Here is a 19660-nt window from a genome sequence, read left to right as displayed (position 1 = left end):
CCCTATCTATGTTGGTAGATAAGATGAGAGCACCCCTCCAGCTAGGATGGAGTCCGTCACTCCTCAGCAGGTCAGGCTTGGTCCTGTTTGTGGGTGAGTCCCAGAAAGAGGGCCAATTATCTACAAATTCTATCTTTTGGGAGGGGCAGAAAACAGTTTTCAACCAGCGATTGAGTGCTGAGACTCTGCTGTAGAGCTCGTCACTCCCCCTAACTGGGAGGGGGCCAGAGACAATTACTCGATGCCGACACATCTTTCTAGCTGATTTACACGCTGAAGCTATGTTGCACTTGGTGACCTCTGACTGTTTCATCCTAACATCGTTGGTGCCGACGTGGATAACAATATCTCTATACTCTCTACACTCGCCAGATTTAGCTTTAGCCAGCACCATCTTTAGATTAGCCTTAACGTCGGTAGCCCTGCCCCCTGGTAAACAGTGTATGATCGCTGGGTGATTCGTTTTAAGTCTAATACTGCGGGTAATGGAGTCGCCAATGACTAGGGTTTTCAATTTGTCAGAGCTAATGGTGGGAGCCTTCGGCGTCTCAGACCCCGTAACGGGAGGAGTAGAGACAAGAGAAGACTCAGACTCAGACTCCGACTCGCTACATAATGGGGAAAACCGGTTGAAAGTTTCTGTCGGCTGAATGAGCGACACCAGTTGAGCATTCCAACAGCATTTCCCTCCAGAAGCCATGAGAAAGTTGTCCGGCTGCGGGGACTGTGCGGGGGGATTTATACTAACGTTACTATCTGTACTTACTGGTGGCACAGACGCTGTTTCTTCCTTTCCTACACTGAAATTACCCTTGCCTAACGATTGCGTCTGAAGCTGGGCTTGTAGCACAGCTATTCTCGCCGTAAGGCGATCGTTCTCCTGTATATTATGAGTACAGCGACTGCAATTAGAAGACATCATGTTAATGTTACTACTTAGCTTCGGCTGTTGAAGGTGTTGACGAACCATGTCCAGATAAAGCGTCCGGAGTGAAAAAGTTGAATGAGGGAAAAAAGTTGCGATGGAAAAACTAAAAATATAAACGGTAATTAAAAACAAAAACAAAACAAAAAACGTAAAGTTGTCAGCTAGCAAAGTAAAGTAAAATTGGCAGCAAAACGCACAGCAACAAAACGCACAGCAACACGTCTGCAGATTCAACACACAGTGTCACTATAACATCTCTGTATCCTTCCTCTATATGCTGTTCAGACACACACACAGGGTCACTATAACATCTCTGTATCCTTCCTCTATATGCTGTTCAGACACACACAGGGCTGCCAGTATATGTGCTGTTATTACTGGCTCGAACTATAGCATCTCACCAGACCGGTGAAGGCAGGCAAAAGCTGTGTGTGTGTGTATGTGTGTGTGTGGCTGTGTCTGTCTCTTGTATGTCATTTTCAACCAGGTGCTGCCAAGGCCAGCCATCACCAAACCCCTTGAGACACACACACACTGGGACCAAATGACTGAAGTTAGGTCTAGCCTGATGTGTATCTGGGACATGCAGTTATCAGGAGCTCTGCACATCATAGGACACACACACAGGGGACTGATGTCCAAGCGATTTAACGTGAATATTTAACAACCCTCCATCCATCTGTTGAATTATTCATGAACAACACAGAATCGTTAGTACAAACATTCTCTCTCTCTCTCTCTCTCTCTCTCTCTCTCTCTCTCTCTCTCTCTCTCTCTCTCTCTCTCTCTCTCTCTCTCTCTCTCTCTCTCTCTCTCTCTCTCTCTCTCTCTCTCTCTCTCTCTCTCTCTCTCTCTCTCTCTCTCTCTCTCTCTCTCTCTCTCTCTCTCTCTCTCTCTCTCTCTCTCTCTCTCTCTCTCTCTCTCTCTCTCTCTCTCTCTCTGTGTGTGTGAATATTTCATATGGTGGGGTGTTTTGTAAGTTACCCCCTTTTGGTTCCTGCTCACCGTGTCCAATATAAACACGTGGGCCTGAATGCATGAAGACACAGCCCTTTATCTCTAAAACATCCTTAGAAAGAACGTTGTTTGAAGTGAATGCCTGCTTTCACAATATTAGCAAGCTGAGGTGTAATTAGTGTGTGTGTGTAATTACAAACATTATTATTCTGTGTGTCTGTGTTAGGGTTTGTGTATCAGACCAATCCTGTTGTCAAGTACTAGCAGGGAAACAAGCAACAAACCACACCCCTCTTACACGCCCCAGAAAAATCTCTCCTCACACACTCATCTTCTCTACCAATCTTTACCCCCCACAGTGTAGGGGGGACTGCACCCTTCCCTCTCTCCTCTTACTCCCCCCCTCATCTCCTCTTGCGCCCCCACCCCCACTCACACACGCCCCTGCACACACACACCTAGCCTACAGATGTTGTAGGTAAAAGGAACCACAGCCACCCTTGTTTCCTCCCCTAACCCTTATCATAGAACTGACCTCACCTCTCACCCCATCCTGCCTGCATATCGAACCCCTAGCCCAGTCCAGGAACAACCCCTAGCACAGTCCAGTAACAACCCCTAGCCCAGTCCAGGAACAACCCCTAGCACAGTCCAGTAACAACCTCTAGCCCAGTACAGTAACAACCCCTAGCCCAGTCCAGTAACAACCCCTAGCCCAGTCCAGTAACAACCCCTAGCACAGTCCAGTAACAACCTCTAGCCCAGTACAGTAACAACCCCTAGCCCAGTCCAGTAACAACCCCTAGCCCAGTCCAGTAACAACCCCTAGCCCAGTCCAGTAACAACCCCTAGCCCAGTACAGTAACAACCCCTAGCCCAGTCCAGTAACAACTCCTAGCCCAGTCCAGTAACAACCCCTAGCCCAGTCCAGTAACAAACCCTAGCCCAGTCCAGGAACAACCCCTAGGCCAGTCCAGGAACAACTCCTAGCCCAGTACAGTAACAACCCCTAGCCCAGTCCAGTAACAACTCCTAGCCCAGTCCAGTAACAACCCCTAGCCCAGTCCAGTAACAAACCCTAGCCCAGTCCAGGAACAACCCCTAGCCCAGTCCAGGAACAACTCCTAGCCCAGTACAGTAACAACCCCTAGCCCAGTCCAGGAACAACTCCTAGCCCAGTCCAGTAACAACTCCTAGCCCAGTCCAGGAACAACCCCTAGCCCAGCCCAGTAACAACCCCTAGCCCAGTCCAGTAACAACCCCTAGCCCAGTCCAGGAACAACCCCTAGCCCAGTCCAGTAACAACTCCTAGCCCAGCCCAGTAACAACTCTTAGCCCAGTACAGTAACAACCCCTAGCCCAGCCCAGTAACAACCCCTAGCCCAGTCCAGTAACAACCCCTAGCCCAGTCCAGGAACAACCCCTAGCCCAGTCCAGTAACTACCCCTAGCCCAGTCTAGTAACAACCCCAAAGCCAGTCCAGTAACAACCCTTAGCCCAGTACAGTAACAACCCCTAGCCCAGTACAGTAACAACCCCTAGCCCAGTCCAGGAACAACCCCTAGCCCAGTCCAGTAACAACCCCTAGCCCAGTACAGTAACAACCCCTAGCCCAGTCCAGGAATAACTCCTAGCCCAGTACAGTAACAGCTCCTAGCCCAGTCCAGGAACAACCCCTAGCCCAGTCTAGTAACAACCCCTAGCCCAGTCTAGTAACAACCCCAAAGCCAGTCCAGTAACAACTCTTAGCCCAGTACAGTAACAACCCCTAGCCCAGTCCAGTAACAACCCCTAGCCAAGTACAGTAACAACCCCTAGCCCAGTACAGTAACAACCCCTAGCCCAGTCCAGTAACAACCCCTAGCCCAGTCCAGTAACAACTCTTAGCCCAGTACAGTAACAACCCCTAGCCCAGTCCAGTAACAACCCCTAGCCCAGTACAGTAACAACCCCTAGCCCAGTACAGTAACAACCCCTAGCCCAGTCCAGGAACAACCCCTAGCCCAGTCCAGTAACAACCCCTAGCCCAGTACAGTAACAACCCCTAGCCCAGTCCAGTAACAACCCCTAGCCCAGTCCAGTAACAACCCCTAGCCCAGTCCAGTAACAACCCCTAGCCCAGTCCAGTAACAACCCCTAGCCCAGTACAGTAACAACCCCTAGCCCAGTACAGTAACAACCCCTAGCCCAGTCTAGTAACAACCCCTAGCCCAGTCCAGTAACAACTCTTAGCCCAGTACAGTAACAACCCCTAGCCCAGTCCAGTAACAACCCCTAGCCCAGTACAGTAACAACCCCTAGCCCAGTACAGTAACAACCCCTAGCCCAGTCCAGGAACAACCCCTAGCCCAGTCCAGTAACAACCCCTAGCCCAGTCCAGTAACAACCCCTAGCCCAGTCCAGTAACAACCCCTAGCCCAGTCCAGTAACAAACCCTAGCCCAGTCCAGGAACAACCCCTAGCCCAGTCCAGGAACAACTCCTAGCCCAGTACAGTAACAACCCCTAGCCCAGTCCAGTAACAACTCCTAGCCCAGTCCAGTAACAACCCCTAGCCCAGTCCAGTAACAAACCCTAGCCCAGTCCAGGAACAACCCCTAGCCCAGTCCAGGAACAACTCCTAGCCCAGTACAGTAACAACCCCTAGCCCAGTCCAGGAACAACTCCTAGCCCAGTCCAGTAACAACCCCTAGCCCAGCCCAGTAACAACCCCTAGCCCAGTCCAGTAACAACCCCTAGCCCAGTCCAGGAACAACCCCTAGCCCAGTCCAGTAACAACTCCTAGCCCAGTCCAGGAACAACCCCTAGCCCAGCCCAGTAACAACCCCTAGCCCAGTCCAGTAACAACCCCTAGCCCAGTCCAGGAACAACCCCTAGCCCAGTCCAGTAACAACTCCTAGCCCAGCCCAGTAACAACTCTTAGCCCAGTACAGTAACAACCCCTAGCCCAGCCCAGTAACAACCCCTAGCCCAGTCCAGTAACAACCCCTAGCCCAGTCCAGTAACAACCCCTAGCCCAGTCCAGTAACTACCCCTAGCCCAGTCTAGTAACAACCCCAAAGCCAGTCCAGTAACAACTCTTAGCCCAGTACAGTAACAACCCCTAGCCCAGTCCAGTAACAACCCCTAGCCCAGTCCAGTAACAACCCCTAGCCCAGTCCAGGAGTAACCCCTAGCCCAGTCCAGGAACAACCCCTAGCCCAGTACAGTAACAACCCCTTGCCCAGTCCAGGAACAACCCCTAGCCCAGTACAGTAACAACCCCTAGCCCAGTCCAGGAACAACCCCTAGCCCAGTCCAGTAACAACCCCTAGCCCAGTCCAGGAATAACTCCTAGCCCAGTACAGTAACAGCTCCTAGCCCAGTCCAGGAACAACCCCTAGCCCAGTCTAGTAACAACCCCTAGCCCAGTCTAGTAACAACCCCAAAGCCAGTCCAGTAACAACTCTTAGCCCAGTACAGTAACAACCCCTAGCCCAGTCCAGTAACAACCCCTAGCCCAGTACAGTAACAACCCCTAGCCCAGTACAGTAACAACCCCTAGCCCAGTCTAGTAACAACCCCTAGCCCAGTCCAGTAACAACTCTTAGCCCAGTACAGTAACAACCCCTAGCCCAGTCCAGTAACAACCCCTAGCCCAGTACAGTAACAACCCCTAGCCCAGTACAGTAACAACCCCTAGCCCAGTCCAGGAACAACCCCTAGCCCAGTCCAGTAACAACCCCTAGCCCAGTACAGTAACAACCCCTAGCCCAGTCCAGTAACAACCCCTAGCCCAGTCCAGTAACAACCCCTAGCCCAGTACAGTAACAACCCCTAGCCCAGTACAGTAACAACCCCTAGCCCAGTCCAGTAACAACCCCTAGCCCAGTACAGGAACAACTCCTAGCCCAGTACAGTAACAACCCCTAGCCCAGTCCAGGAACAACCCCTAGCCCAGTCCAGTAACAACCCCTAGCCCAGTACAGTAACAACCCCTAGCCCAGTACAGTAACAACCCCTAGCCCAGTCCAGTAACAACCCCTAGCCCAGTACAGGAACAACCCCTAGCCCAGTCCAGTAACAACCCCTAGCCCAGTCCAGGATTAACCCCTAGCCCAGTCCAGTAACAACTCCTAGCCCAGTCCAGTAACAACCCCTAGCCCAGTCCAGGATTAACCCCTAGCCCAGTACAGTAACAACTCCTAGCCCAGTCCAGGAACAACCCCTAGCCCAGTACAGGAACAACCCCTAGCCCAGTACAGGAGTAACCCCTAGCCCAGTCCAGTAACAACCCCTAGCCCAGTCCAGGAACAACTCCTAGCCCAGTACAGAAACAACCCCTAGCCCAGTCCAGTAACAACCCCTAGCCCAGTCCAGGAACAACCCCTAGCCCAGTCCAGTAACAACCCCTAGCCCAGTCCAGGAACAACTCCTAGCCCAGTACAGAAACAACCCCTAGCCCAGTCCAGGAACAACCCCTAGCCCAGTCCAGTAACAACCCCTAGCCCAGTCCAGGAATAACTCCTAGCCCAGTACAGGAACAACCCCTAGCCTAGGGGTAGGCAACTAGATTCAGCCACAGGCTGATTTTTGTTGTTGTGGATGGTCGGAGCGTTCAGTTGAACCATCACACATTATTTACACCTAAATACCTGTTCCTGTATTTTTAGACTAAGCCTAAAAGGAACAGAGGCTGTTATTGTTTGCATGGAGCGTGGAGGCCCCTGGTGTACCTCCAAACTAGTGTTTACCTCCAGTTTGTGTGTCATACATAAGACAGGCACCAAGACGAGCAGCAGTACACAGAGATCCTGAGAGAGACCATAAACACCCCAACTCTTCCTCCCCTTCCTCCTCCTCTTCCCCCCATCCAGTCAAAACCAGATGCTTTTCCCTGAGGGCACCTATTACACTGAGTCCTTGGCCCCCTACAGCACCTCCCTCCTCCTTCCTCCTCCTCCTTTCTCCTGCTCTCACACTGTGAACACCTTCTAATTACAGACCAGGAGACTAGATCACAGAGCTGCGTTGACAAGAACTAGGATCGGAGGGAGAGAGGTGGACACCAGATTGTTAAAGATGATGGATATTGCTGTTTTCACTGTTATTATTCATTTAATCAGCACTCTTCCGCTTTCCTCTTCTAGTCCTCTACTCCTCTTCTTGTCCTCTACTCCTCTTCTAGTTCTCTACTCCTCTTCTAGTCCTCTATTCCTCTTCTAGTTCTCTACTCCTCTTCTAGTCCTCTATTCCTCTTCTAGTCCTCTACTCCTCTTCTAGTCCTCTACTCCTCTTCTAGTTCTCTATTCCTCTTCTAGTCCTCTATTCCTCTTCTATTCCTCTACTCCTTTTCTAGTCCTCTACTCCTCTTCTAGTCCTCTACTCCTCTTCTAGTCCTCTATTCCTCTTCTAGTCCTCTACTCCTATTCTAGTCCTCTACTCCTCTTCTAGTCCTCTACTCCTCCTTTTCCCCCATTCTTTCCCACCACTATCAGGCACCTCCATCCATCACACAGCTTTAACCATCTCTAATAATCTCCAACCATGTCTCATTATCTCCAATAATCTCTTATCTGCTCCACTCCTCATTCATCAGTTGTGCTTATCTCTCAGGCGTCCACAGAGAGAAAGAGAGAGAGAGGTAACTGCAAAGATAGTTAGAAAGTTGGAGAGATTTAGTTAACTAATTCCATCATCTACAAATAGAATGAATGTGTTGTACCATTCTAGACTAAAATGAACAAAAGACACTAAGAGCAACAGTAAAAGTGCATTTCTCTCATTTATTTTGACAGTAACAACAATCTTTCTCTTCCAAACTTCGCTTTTTAGCTCAAACTATTTGAGCTAAATGTGCTGGGTATTGTCCTGTAAACAAGTAATGAGAGGGCTGGTTTAATGACTAGAGAGATGGAGAGATAGAGAGGAGGGAGAGGGAGAGCGAGAGAGAGAGCGAGAGAGAGAGCGAGAGAGAGAGCGAGAGAGAGAGAGAGAGAGAGAGAGAGGGAGATATAGAGGGAAAGATAAAGGGAGAGAGATAGAAGAGGGTGAGAGCGAGGGAGAGAGAGTGAGGGAGAGAGAGCGAGGGAGAGAGGAGGGAGAGAGGAGGGAGATAGAGAGTGAGAGAGAGAGAGATAGAGAGAGAGGAGGGAGAGCGAGAGAGTGAGAGATGGAGGGATAGAGAGAGAGAGATAGAGAGAGAGAGCGCAAGAGGAGAGAGAGCAAGGGAGAGAGAGAGGAGGGAGAGAGAGCAAGAGGAGAGAGAGCAAGGGAGAGAGAGAGGAGGGAGAGTGAGAGAGGAGGGAGAGCGAGGGTGAGAGAGAGATAGAGAGGTAGAGAGAGAGGAGGGAGAGCGAGGGTGAGAGAGAGATAGAGAGGTAGAGAGAGAGGAGGGAGAGCGAGGGTGAGAGAGAGATAGAGAGGTAGAGAGAGAGGAGGGAGAGCGAGAGAGAGGGAGCTAGAGATATAGAGTGAGAAGGGAAGCTAGCTAACATCTGGGATTAGAGTTCCACCTGAGGGCAGGAGGCTTTCCCATTAACCCCTCTTGTTAAGGCCTTTAAAGACCCTAACAAGCCCCTGTGAGCACTTAGAGCATGTGTAGAGACAGAGACAGAAACACACACACACCGTCAGTCTTCCTGTGGGAGTGAAAACATTTTTAAAAGTACTCGAAGATCTCTCTCCTGACTATAGCCTTACCACGTCAGTCTGGGAACTGACCCCGTGTTGTGACTCTCTACTGGCTATAGCCTAACCACGTCAGTCTGGGAACCGACCCCGTGTTGTGACTCTCTACTGGCTATAGTCTTACCACGTCAGTCTGGGAACCGACCCCGTGTGGTGACTCTCTACTGGCTATAGCCTTACCACGTCAGTCTGGGAACTGACCCCGTGTTGTGACTCTCTACTGGCTATAGCCTAACCACGTCAGTCTGGGAACCGACCCCGTGTTGTGACTCTCTACTGGCTATAGCCTTACCACGTCAGTCTGAGTACCGACCCCGTGTTGTGACTCTCTACTGGCTATAGCCTTACCACGTCAGTCTGGGAACTGACCCCGTGTTGTGACTCTCTACTGGCTATAGCCTAACCACGTCAGTCTGGGAACCGACCCCGTGTTGTGACTCTCTACTGGCTATAGCCTTACCACGTCAGTCTGAGTACCGACCCCGTGTTGTGACTCTCTACTGGCTATAGCCTTACCACGTCAGTCTGGGTACCGACCCCGTGTTGTGACTCTCTCCTGGCTATAGCCTTACCACGTCAGTCTGGGAACCGACCCCGTGTTGTGACTCTCTACTGGCTATAGTCTTACCACGTCAGTCTGGGTACCGACCCCGTGTTGTGACTCTCTACTGGCTATAGCCTTACCACGTCAGTCTGAGTACCGACCCCGTGTTGTGACTCTCTACTGGTTATAGCCTTACCACGTCAGTCTGGGAACCGACCCCGTGTTGTGACTCTCTACTGGCTATAGCCTTACCACGTCAGTCTGGGAACCGACCCCGTGTGGTGACTCTCTACTGGCTATAGCCTTACCACGTCAGTCTGGGTACCGACCCCGTGTTGTGACTCTCTCCTGGCTATAGCCTTACCACGTCAGTCTGGGAACCGACCCCGTGTTGTGACTCTCTACTGGCTATAGTCTTACCACGTCAGTTTGGGAACCGACCCCGTGTTGTGACTCTCTCCTGGCTATAGCCTTACCACGTCAGTCTGGGTACCGACCCCGTGTTGTGACTCTCTACTGGCTATAGCCTTACCACGTCAGTCTGGGAACCGACCCCGTGTGGTGACTCTCTACTGGCTATAGCCATACCACGTCAGTCTGGGAACCGACCCCGTGTTGTGACTCTCTACTGGCTATAGCCTTACCACGCCAGTCTGGGAACCGACCCCGTGTTGTGACTCTCTACTGGCTATAGCCTTACCACGTCAGTCTGGGAACCGACCCCGTGTTGTGACTCTCTACTGGCTATAGCCTTACCACGCCAGTCTGGGAACCGACCCCGTGTTGTGACTCTCTACTGGCTATAGCCTTACCACGTCAGTCTGGGAACCGACCCCGTGTTGTGACTCTCTACTGGCTATAGCCTTACCACGTCAGTCTGGGTACCCACCCCGTGTTGTGACTCTCTACTGGCTATAGCCTTACCACGTCAGTCTGGGTACCGACCCCATGTTGTGACTCTCTACTGGCTATAGCCTTACCACGTCAGTCTGGGTACCGACCCCGTGTTGTGACTCTCTACTGGCTATAGCCTTACCACGTCAGTCTGGGTACCGACCCCATGTTGTGACTTTCTACTGGCTATAGCCTTACCACGTCAGTCTGGGAACCGACCCCGTGTTGTGACTCTCTACTGGCTATAGCCTTACCACGTCAGTCTGGGAACCGACCCCGTGTTGTGACTCTCTACTGGCTATAGCCTTACCACGTCAGTCTGGGTACCCACCCCGTGTTGTGACTCTCTACTGGCTATAGCCTTACCACGTCAGTCTGGGAACCGACCCCGTGTTGTGACAGAAAGACGGAGCCCAGTGATGATTTAAGAAGCATCAGGAACCTCTTTGTCTCGGTTCTGCTCTGTTTAATGACACTAGCGTAGACCCTGTCTGCTAGAAGACGACTGGAGGGGAGATATTTTGAAGTTACTGTGCTGGGAACAATAATGTTTTGTTCTTTGGACAATAAAGTATATTTTCTATCATATATGTTCTGATGAGGCTGGTGTGAGGATATTGGCTATATGCTAAAATAAGCTCCACAAATATACACTTCTTCAGCTGAAATGAATGCTGGCATGCTCGTTATCAGGCTTTGGCCTTGTCAACTTCACGTAATAAGGAAAAAATCTGAAAAATGAAGAAAACACAGGCACACACAGTGAATGGTGTCAACACGTGTTCAACATTCTCAAGCATCTTATTCTCACACACTTCCATGGCAGGAAGCCGGTAAAGGGTGAGGCAGAGAAGGCATGTGGGTACTCACATACAAGGAGTAAGATGGAGAAAGTGTGTGTACTCACAGGAGTGAGACAGAGAATCCCTACCGAAGAGAGTGTGTAAGATAGTAGACATAAGAGTGTGTTGTACTCACAGGAGTGAGACAGAGAGTCCGTACTGAAGAGTGTGTAAGATAGTAGACATAAGAGTGTGTAAGATAGTAGACATAAGAGTGTGTAAGATAGTAGACATAAGAGTGTGTAAGATAGTAGACATAAGAGTGTGTAAGATAGTAGACATAAGCGTGTGTAAGATAGTAGACATAAGAGTGTGTTGTACTCACAGGAGTGAGACAGAGAGTCCGTACCGAAGAGAGTGTGTAAGATAGTAGACATAAGAGTGTGTAAGATAGTAGACATAATAGTGTGTAAGATAGTAGACATAAGAGTGTGTAAGATAGTAGACAAAAGAGTGTGCTGTACTCACAGACGTGACAGTGCAGGGTTCTTCTGAAACAGTAGTTCTGGAAGGTGCTGCAGTTGGTTTCTGTTCAGGCGCCTGCCCCAGAGAATACATGATTAGTACAGCAGATACAGTGAACTCTAAGTATTGTGACAGTGACAAATCTATTGTTGTTTTGGCACTGTACTCCAGCACTTTGGATTTGACATGATACAATGCAGACTGTCAGCTTCAATTTGAGGGATTTTCATCCATATCGGGTGAACTGTTTAGAAATTACAGCACTTTTTGTGCACAGCCACCCCCCCCCCCCCATCCCCCCAAGACATGCTAACCTCTTACCATTACAAGAACAGGAGAGGTTAGCATTTTATATCATCCCCCCCAAGACATGCTAACCTCTTACCATTACAAGAATAGGAGAGGTTAACATTTTATATCATCCCCCCAAGACATGCTAATCTCTCACCATTACAAGAACAGGAGAGGTTAACATTTTATATCATCCCCCCAAGACATGCTAACCTCTTACCATTAGAAGAACAGGAGAGGTTAACATTTGATATCATCCCCCAAGACATGCTAACCTCTTACCATTACAAGAACAGGAGAGGTTAACATTTTATATCATCCCCCCAAGACATGCTAACCTCTCACCATTACAAGAACAGGAGAGGTTAACATTTTATATCATCCCCCCAAAACATGCTAACCTCTCACCATTACAAGAACAGGAGAGGTTAACATTTTATATCATCCCCCAAGACATGCTAACCTCTCACCATTACAAGAACAGGAGAGGTTAGCATTTTTTGGGGGTATGATATTTGTGCGTCTGTTCAGCCGATATGGATGAAAATACAGTCTGCACTTTAACCTCATAGTCAGTGTATCATTTCAAATCCAAAGTGCCGCAGTACAGATCCAAAACAACAAAATGTGTCACCATCCCAATACATTTGTAGCTCACTTTATGTACCGGTTCAGTATGCACTGGAAATCAGCTCTGCACAACTAAATGATGAATGGTACATTATTTCTGCAAAATGCACACCAACACTGCACATTGCAATACGTTACACAAAGCAATACGTTACACAAAGCAATACGTTACACAAAGCAATACGTTACACATACCAATACGTTACACAAAGCAATACGTTATTGTTTATAAGTAGATTGTATTTTGAGTTCACAACTATAAGAAGATATTTTGACACTTCATTTCAACAGTCCCCTATAGACGTATCAGTTATGTGAACACATCCAGCATGCATCTGCAGGGAACTAAGAAAACAACGGTTACTAAAGAACATTTGGAGAGGCAGAAGTGCGCGTTGAAGCCTCCAGGCAGCTTGGCACTGCCTTCTCCTCCCTGGGATAATGAATGAATGAGGCTGGAAGGCTTTATGCAAATACAACCATTAGCACAATCAGGAACAGACTGATGCTAATTGCCATTTGAAAACACACGCTTTATTCCATCTCAATGCTCTATTGGAAACACATGGGAGTAAATGGAGGTGAATGGGACTGAATGGGAGAGGAGAGACAGGTCGGGTCGTGCCTGTAATATAGCATAGACTGTTGTGTGGGCCCAGAGTCATAGACAGATACACAGACTGGGTTGGAGATGGAGAATTATAAAGGACTTGACTGGGTTTCTAGGGGCTCCGTTCATACTGAATTGGACACCTTAATCTACTTTCATACTATATCCAGAGGTGGACCTACTAATAAGTTAGTAGCTTTATACTATGTTCAAAGGAATGTAAATGTTGGGCACGGATATAGTTGTTAGACCCATTCTCTCCGAGATGAATGACCCGATATACACTACGTGGTCAAAGTATGTCGACACCCCTTCAAATCTGTGGATTCGGCTATTTCAGCCAAACCCGTTGCTCACAGGTGTATAAAATCGAGCACACCGCCATGCAATCTTCATAGACAAACATTGGCAGTAGAATGGCCTTACGGAAGAGCTCAGTGACTTTCAACGTGACACCGTCATAGGATGCCACCTTTCCAACAAGTCAGTTCGTCAAATTTCTGCCCTGCTAGAGCTGCCTAGTCAACTGTAAGTGCTGTTATTGTGAAGTGGAAATGTCTAGGAGCAACAACGGCTCAGCTGTGAAGTGGTAGGCCACACAAGCTCACAGAATGGGACCGCCGAGTGCTGAAGCACATATTGCATAAAAATCGTCTGTCCTCAGCAACACTCACTACCGAATTCCAAGCTGTCTCTGCTTCATGAAATGGATTTCCATGGCCAAGCAGCCGCACACAAGCCTAAGATCACCATGCACAATGCCAAGCGTCGACTGGAGTGGTGTAAAGCTCGCCACCGTTGGACTCTGGAGCAGTGGAAACGCGTTGTCTGGAGTGATGAATCACGCTTCACCATCTGGCAGTCCGACGGCCAAATCAGGGTTTGGCGGATGGCTGGAGAATGCTACCTGCCCTAATACATAGTGCCAACTGTAAAGTTTGGTGGAGTAGGAATAATGGTCTGGGGCTGTTTTTCATAGTTCAGGCTAGCCACTTAAGTTCCAGCATACAATGACATTCTAGACGATTCTATGCTTCCAACTTTGTGGAAACAGTTTGGGGAAGGCCCATTCCTGTTTCAGCATGACAATGCCCATGTGCACAAAGTGAGGTCCATACAGAAATGGTTTGTCGAGATCGATGTGGAAGAACTTGACTGGCCTGCAGTGGGCCCTGACCTTAACCCCATCGAACACCTTTGGGATGAATTGGAACACCAACTGCGAGCCAGACCTAATCACCAAACATCAGTGCATAGTCACTTTAACCATACCTACATGTACATACTACCTCAATTAGCCCGACTAACCAGTGCCCCCGCACATTGGCTACCCGGACAATCTGCACTGTGTCCCGCCACCCACCACCCGCCAACCCCTCTTTTACGCTGCTGCTACTCTCTGTTCATCATATATGCATAGTCACTTTAACCATACCTACATGTACATACTACCTCAATTAGCCCGACTAACCAGTGCCCCCGCACATTGGCTACCCGGACAATCTGCACTGTGTCCCGCCACCCACCACCCACCAACCCCTCTTTTACGCTGCTGCTACTCTCTGTTTATCATATATGCATAGTCACTTTAACCATACCTACATGTACATACTACCTCAATTAGCCCGACTAACCGGTGCCTGTTTATAGGCTCGCTACTGTATATAGCCTCGCTGCCGTATATAGCCTCGCTACTGTATATTGTATATAGCGTCTCTACTGTATGCAGCCTCGCTACTGTATATAGCCTCGCTACTGTATATAGCCTCGCTACTGTATGCAGCCTCTCTACTGTATATAGCGTCTCTACTGTATGCAGCCTCTCTACTGTATATAGCCTCTCTACTGTATATAGCCTCTCTACTGTATATAGCGTCTCTACTGTATGCAGCCTCGCTACTGTATGCAGCCTCTCTACTGTATATAGCCTCGCTACTGTATATAGCCTCTCTACTGTATATAGCCTCACTACTGTTATTTTTCACTCTCTTTTTACTGTTGTATTTATTTCTTTACTTATCTCTTGTTCACCTAATACCTATTTTTTACTTAAAAATCGCACTGTTGGTTATGGCCTGTAAGTAAGCATTTCACTGTAAGATCTACACCTGTTGTATTCGTTGCACGTGACAAATAAACTTTGATTTGATCAGTGCCCGACCTCTCTAATGCTCTTGTGGCTGAATGGAAGTCCCAGCAGCAATGTTCCAACATCTAGTGGAAAGCCTTCCCAGAAGAGTTGAGGCTGTTATAGCAGCAAAGGGGGACCAACTCCATATTGATGCCAATGATTTTGGAATGAGATGTTCGACGAGCAGTTGTCCACATACATTTGGCCATACTTTTAGTGTATATTCTCAGGTTGGTCGTGTGGTAGTGTGGGTTATTAATGGTCTCTATGTGAGCAGCAGCTGGCTGGGTCCCTCCTAGATCTCTGTACACTCAAGCCTCACCACAGGTTTAGTGACCAACTGAAGAGTGTCTCTGATGTAGTCCTCAAACACACTGAGTGGGGCCATGTGGCTGCCATGTTTGTACACCAACCATCATGTGTATGTGTACTGCTCCGTTATGTCCTGTGGCTTACACCACATCCAAGATGAAGTAGCAGTGAAGACGTGTTTTTGGTCGTCCTCTCGTGTACTTTTGTATTTTTCTTCTTTTTTGTATTTATTTCAATTTTATTTTCACTCTTTTCCATTTTAATTCGATTATACCTTTCGGTAACCTGCCTCACCCAATGTGATACGGAATCGCTATTATTTTTAATTTTAGAACACATTCAAGAACCACCAGAAACTAACAAGCTAATTAGCTACAAGCTATTTAGTCATTGCCAGCCACTGCTAGCGGCTATTACCTTCTGCACAGATACCAGCCCTGTTTTTAGCCTGGATAATAACCTGTTTTTAGCCTGGATAATACTCGCCAATCTACCAGTACTGGACTGTCTCTCCACTACAACGTCGGTTTCCTGCCGTAATCCCTGGACCACTACTTCTGATCTTTACAGCTAGCTAGTGGCAAACTTCCCTGCCACGAAGCTAGCACCAGTTAGCCGTGAGCCAGGCGCATCTCCCGGCTGATGTCCTTGCCGTGTCTGAATCCTGGCTTAGGAAGGCCACCAAAAATTCAGAGATTTCCATACCCAGGTATAACATTTTCCGTCAAGATAGAACTGCCAAAGGGGGAGGAGTTGCAATCTACTGCAGAGATAGCCTGCAAAGTAATGTCATACTTTCCAGGTCCATTCCCAAACAGTTCGAACTTCTAATTTTAAAAATGTATCTCTCCAGAAATAAGTCTCTCACTGTTGCCGCCTGCTACCGACCCCCCTCAGCTCCCAGCTGTGCCCTGGACACCATTTGTGAATTGATCACCCCCCATCTAGCTTCAGAGTTTGTTCTGTTAGGTGACCGAAACTGGGATATGCTTAATACCCCGGCAGTCCTACAATCTAAGCTAGATGCCCTCAATCTCACACAAATCATCAAGGAACCCACCAGGTACAAACCTAAATCCGTAAACATGGACACCCTCATAGACATTATCCTGACCAACTTGCCCTCCAAATACACCTCTGCGGTCTTCAATCAGGATCTCAGCGATCACTGCCTCATTGCCTGTATCCGCTACGGGTCCGCGGTCAAACGACCACCCCTCATCACTGTCAAAAGCTCCCTAAAACACTTCTGCGAGCAGGCCTTTCTAATTGACCTGGCCCGGGTATCCTGGAAGGATATTGACCTCATCCCGTCAGTTGAGGATGCCTGGTCATTCTTTAAAAGTAACTTCCTCAGCATCTTAGAAAGCATGCCCCGTTCAAAAATGCAGAACTAAGAACAGATATAGCCCTTGGTTCATTCCAGACCTGACTGCCCTCGACCAGCACAAAAACATCCTGTGGCGGACTGCAATAGCATCGAATAGTCCCCGCGATATGCAACTGTTCAGGGAAGTCAGGAACCAATACACGCAGTCAGCCAGGAAAGCAAAGGCTAGCTTTTTCAAGCAGAAATTTGCATCCTGTAGCTCTAACTCCAAAAAGTTCTGGTACACTGTAAAGTCCATGGAGAACAAGAGCACCCCCTCCCAGCTGCCCACTGCACTGAGGCTAGGTAACACGGTCACCACCGATAAATCCATGATAATCGAAAACATCAACAAGCATTTCTCAACGGCTGGCCATGCCTTCCACCTGGCTACTCCAACCTCGGCCAACAGCTCCGCCCCCCCCCCCCGCAGCTACTCGCCCAAGCCCCCCGAGCTTCTCCTGAGCAAATCCAGATAGCAGATGTTTTGAAAGAGCTGCAAAACCTGGACCCATACAAATCAGCTGGGCTTGACAATCTAGACCCTCTATTTCTGAAACTATCCGTCGCCATTGTCGCAACCCCTATTACTAGCCTGTTCAACCTCTCTTTCATATCGTCTGAGATCCCCAAGGATTGGAAAGCTGCCGCGGTCTTCGAAAGCCAAGTTAATAAACAGATCACTGACCATCTCGAATCCCATCGTACCTTCTCTGCTGTGCAATCCGGTTTCCGAGCCGGGCATGGGTGCACCTCAGCCACGCTCAAGGTACTAAACGATATCATAACCGCCATCGATAAAAGACAGTACTGTGCAGCCGTCTTCATCGACCTGGCCAAGGCTTTCGACTCTGTCAATCACCATATTCTTATCGGCAGACTCAGTAGCCTCGGTTTTTCTGATGACTGCCTTGCCTGGTTCACCAACTACTTTGCAGACAGAGTTCAGTGTGTCAAATCGGAGGGCATGTTGTCCGGTCCTCTGGCAGTCTCTATGGGGGTACCACAGGGTTCAATTCTTGGGCCAAATCTTTTCTCTGTATATATTAATGATGTCGCTCTAGCTGCGGGTGATTCCCTGATCCACCTCTACGCAGACGACACCATTCTGTATACTTCTGGCCCTTCCTTGGATACTGTGCTATCTAACCTCCAAATGAGCTTCAATGCCATACAACACTCCTTCCGTGGCCTCCAACTGCTCTTAAACGCTCGTAAAACCAAATGCATGCTTTTCAACCGTTCGCTGCCTGCTCCTGCCCGCCCGACTAGCATCACCACCCTGGACGGTTCCGACCTAGAATATGTGGACATCTATAAATACCTAGGTGTCTGGCTAGACTGTAAACTCTCCTTCTAGACTCATATTAAACATCTCCAATCCAAAATCAAATCAAGAATCAGCTTTCTATTTCGCAACAAAGCCTCCTTCACTCACGCCGCCAAACTTACCCTAGTAAAACTGACTATTCTACCGATCCTCGACTTCGGCGATGTCATCTACAAAATAGCTTCCAATACTCTACTCAGCAAACTAGATGCAGTTTATCATAGTGCCATCCGTTTTGTTACTAAAACACCTTATACCACCCACCACTGCGACCTGTATGCTCTAGTCGGCTGGCCCTCGCTACATGGCCCTCGCTACATTTTATTTCCCTCACCAACTTCAAGCATCTGCTATCTGAGCAGCTAACCGATCGCTGCAGCTGTACATAGTCCATCTGTAAACAGCCCACCCAATTTACCTACCTCATCCCCTTACTGTTTTTTTATATTTACTTTTCTGCTCTTTTGCACACCAGTATCTCTACTTGCACATGATCATCTGATGATTTATCACTCCAGTGTTAATCTGCTAAATTGTAATTATTCGCTCCTATGGCCTATTTATTGCCTACCTCCTCATGCCTTTTGCACACAATGTATATAGACTTATTTCTTTCTTTTTTTTTTTCTTTTTTTTCCTACTGTGTTATTGACTTTTTTTTGTTTACTCCATGTGTAACTCTGTGTTGTTGTCTGCTCACACTGCTATTCTTTATCTTGGCCAGGTCGCAGTTGTAAATGAGAACTTGTTCTCAACTAGCCTACCTGGTTAAATAAAGGTGAAAAAAAAAAGAATAATAATAATACTGTGTGGGGGTTTTACGTGTTACCCGTGGTGTTGTGAGCGTGTTTGTCTGTGTGTTGTGTTACCCTGCTGTGTTCAAGCTGTTCAACAGACTGTCTGGTAAAACCTCATGTTCCAGTGATGGGCCAGGGCTGTGGCTGGGTTAGGTAAACCCATGGTAAAGCCTCATGTTCCAGTGATGGGCCAGGGCTGTGGCTGGGTTAGGTAAACCCATGGTAAAACCTCATGTTCCAGTGATGGGCCAGGGCTGTGGCTGGGTTAGGTAAACCCATGGTAAAACCTCATGTTCCAGTGATGGGCCAGGGCTGTGGCTGGGTTAGGTAAACCCATGGTAAAACCTCTGCAAAACTTGCCTGCTCCCAGGCCGCCACCCCCGATGGACAGGGATGATAAAACAGGGCCAAACCCTAAACCTATTTGAGATGAAACATGAACACAGACACATGCTGTAAGCTTACTTACAGTCTCTCCAGCTCCTTCATGTCATCAAACGCTCCACGCTCTATCGCTCCAATCTGATTCTCCATCAGCTGCCTACAGAGAGAGAGGTAAGTGTTAGTTAAACGGGGTTATATCACATAGGGCTGCATTTCTCTAAAAGTAGGTGATAGTGTATAAAACCAACGTGCATTCTTTGAAGCTAGCGCATGTGAAAAGCCTGTGAAATAGTTGCCCCCCCCCCCCCTCTCCGGGTGCAAGTTCTGTTTTTTGTTCTAACACTACACAGCTGATTCAAATAATCAAAGTAGCGTAGCACGAGGGCAAAAAACAAAGTGTTCACCCAGGGGGGGCCCTAGGACTTAGTTTGGGAAACCCTGGTCTTAGGCTTGATGTGGAATCTTGGCACCGGTGGGCATCACTGGGATCGTAGCCAGAAAATAATTT

At 48.4% G+C, this 19660-nt stretch overlaps 1 protein-coding gene across 1 annotated transcript in view; it reads right to left on the bottom strand.

Annotated features, from left to right (window-relative positions):
• Positions 1–19660, bottom strand: part of LOC120029397 (slit homolog 1 protein-like) — a 162684-nt gene that overhangs the window by 125149 nt on the left and 17875 nt on the right. Inside the window, exons 3-4 of the mRNA XM_038974618.1 lie at positions 19238–19309; positions 11302–11373 (exon numbers count right to left, since the gene is read on the bottom strand). Coding sequence (XP_038830546.1) covers positions 11302–11373; positions 19238–19309 — 144 coding nt within the window. The remainder of the gene's footprint in view (positions 1–11301; positions 11374–19237; positions 19310–19660) is intronic.

This window comes from Salvelinus namaycush, chromosome 35, assembly GCF_016432855.1.
Source record: "Salvelinus namaycush isolate Seneca chromosome 35, SaNama_1.0, whole genome shotgun sequence".
In the NCBI taxonomy this organism is placed as follows: Eukaryota; Metazoa; Chordata; class Actinopteri; order Salmoniformes; family Salmonidae; genus Salvelinus; species Salvelinus namaycush.
This window is presented reverse-complemented; position numbering and strand designations above follow the sequence as displayed.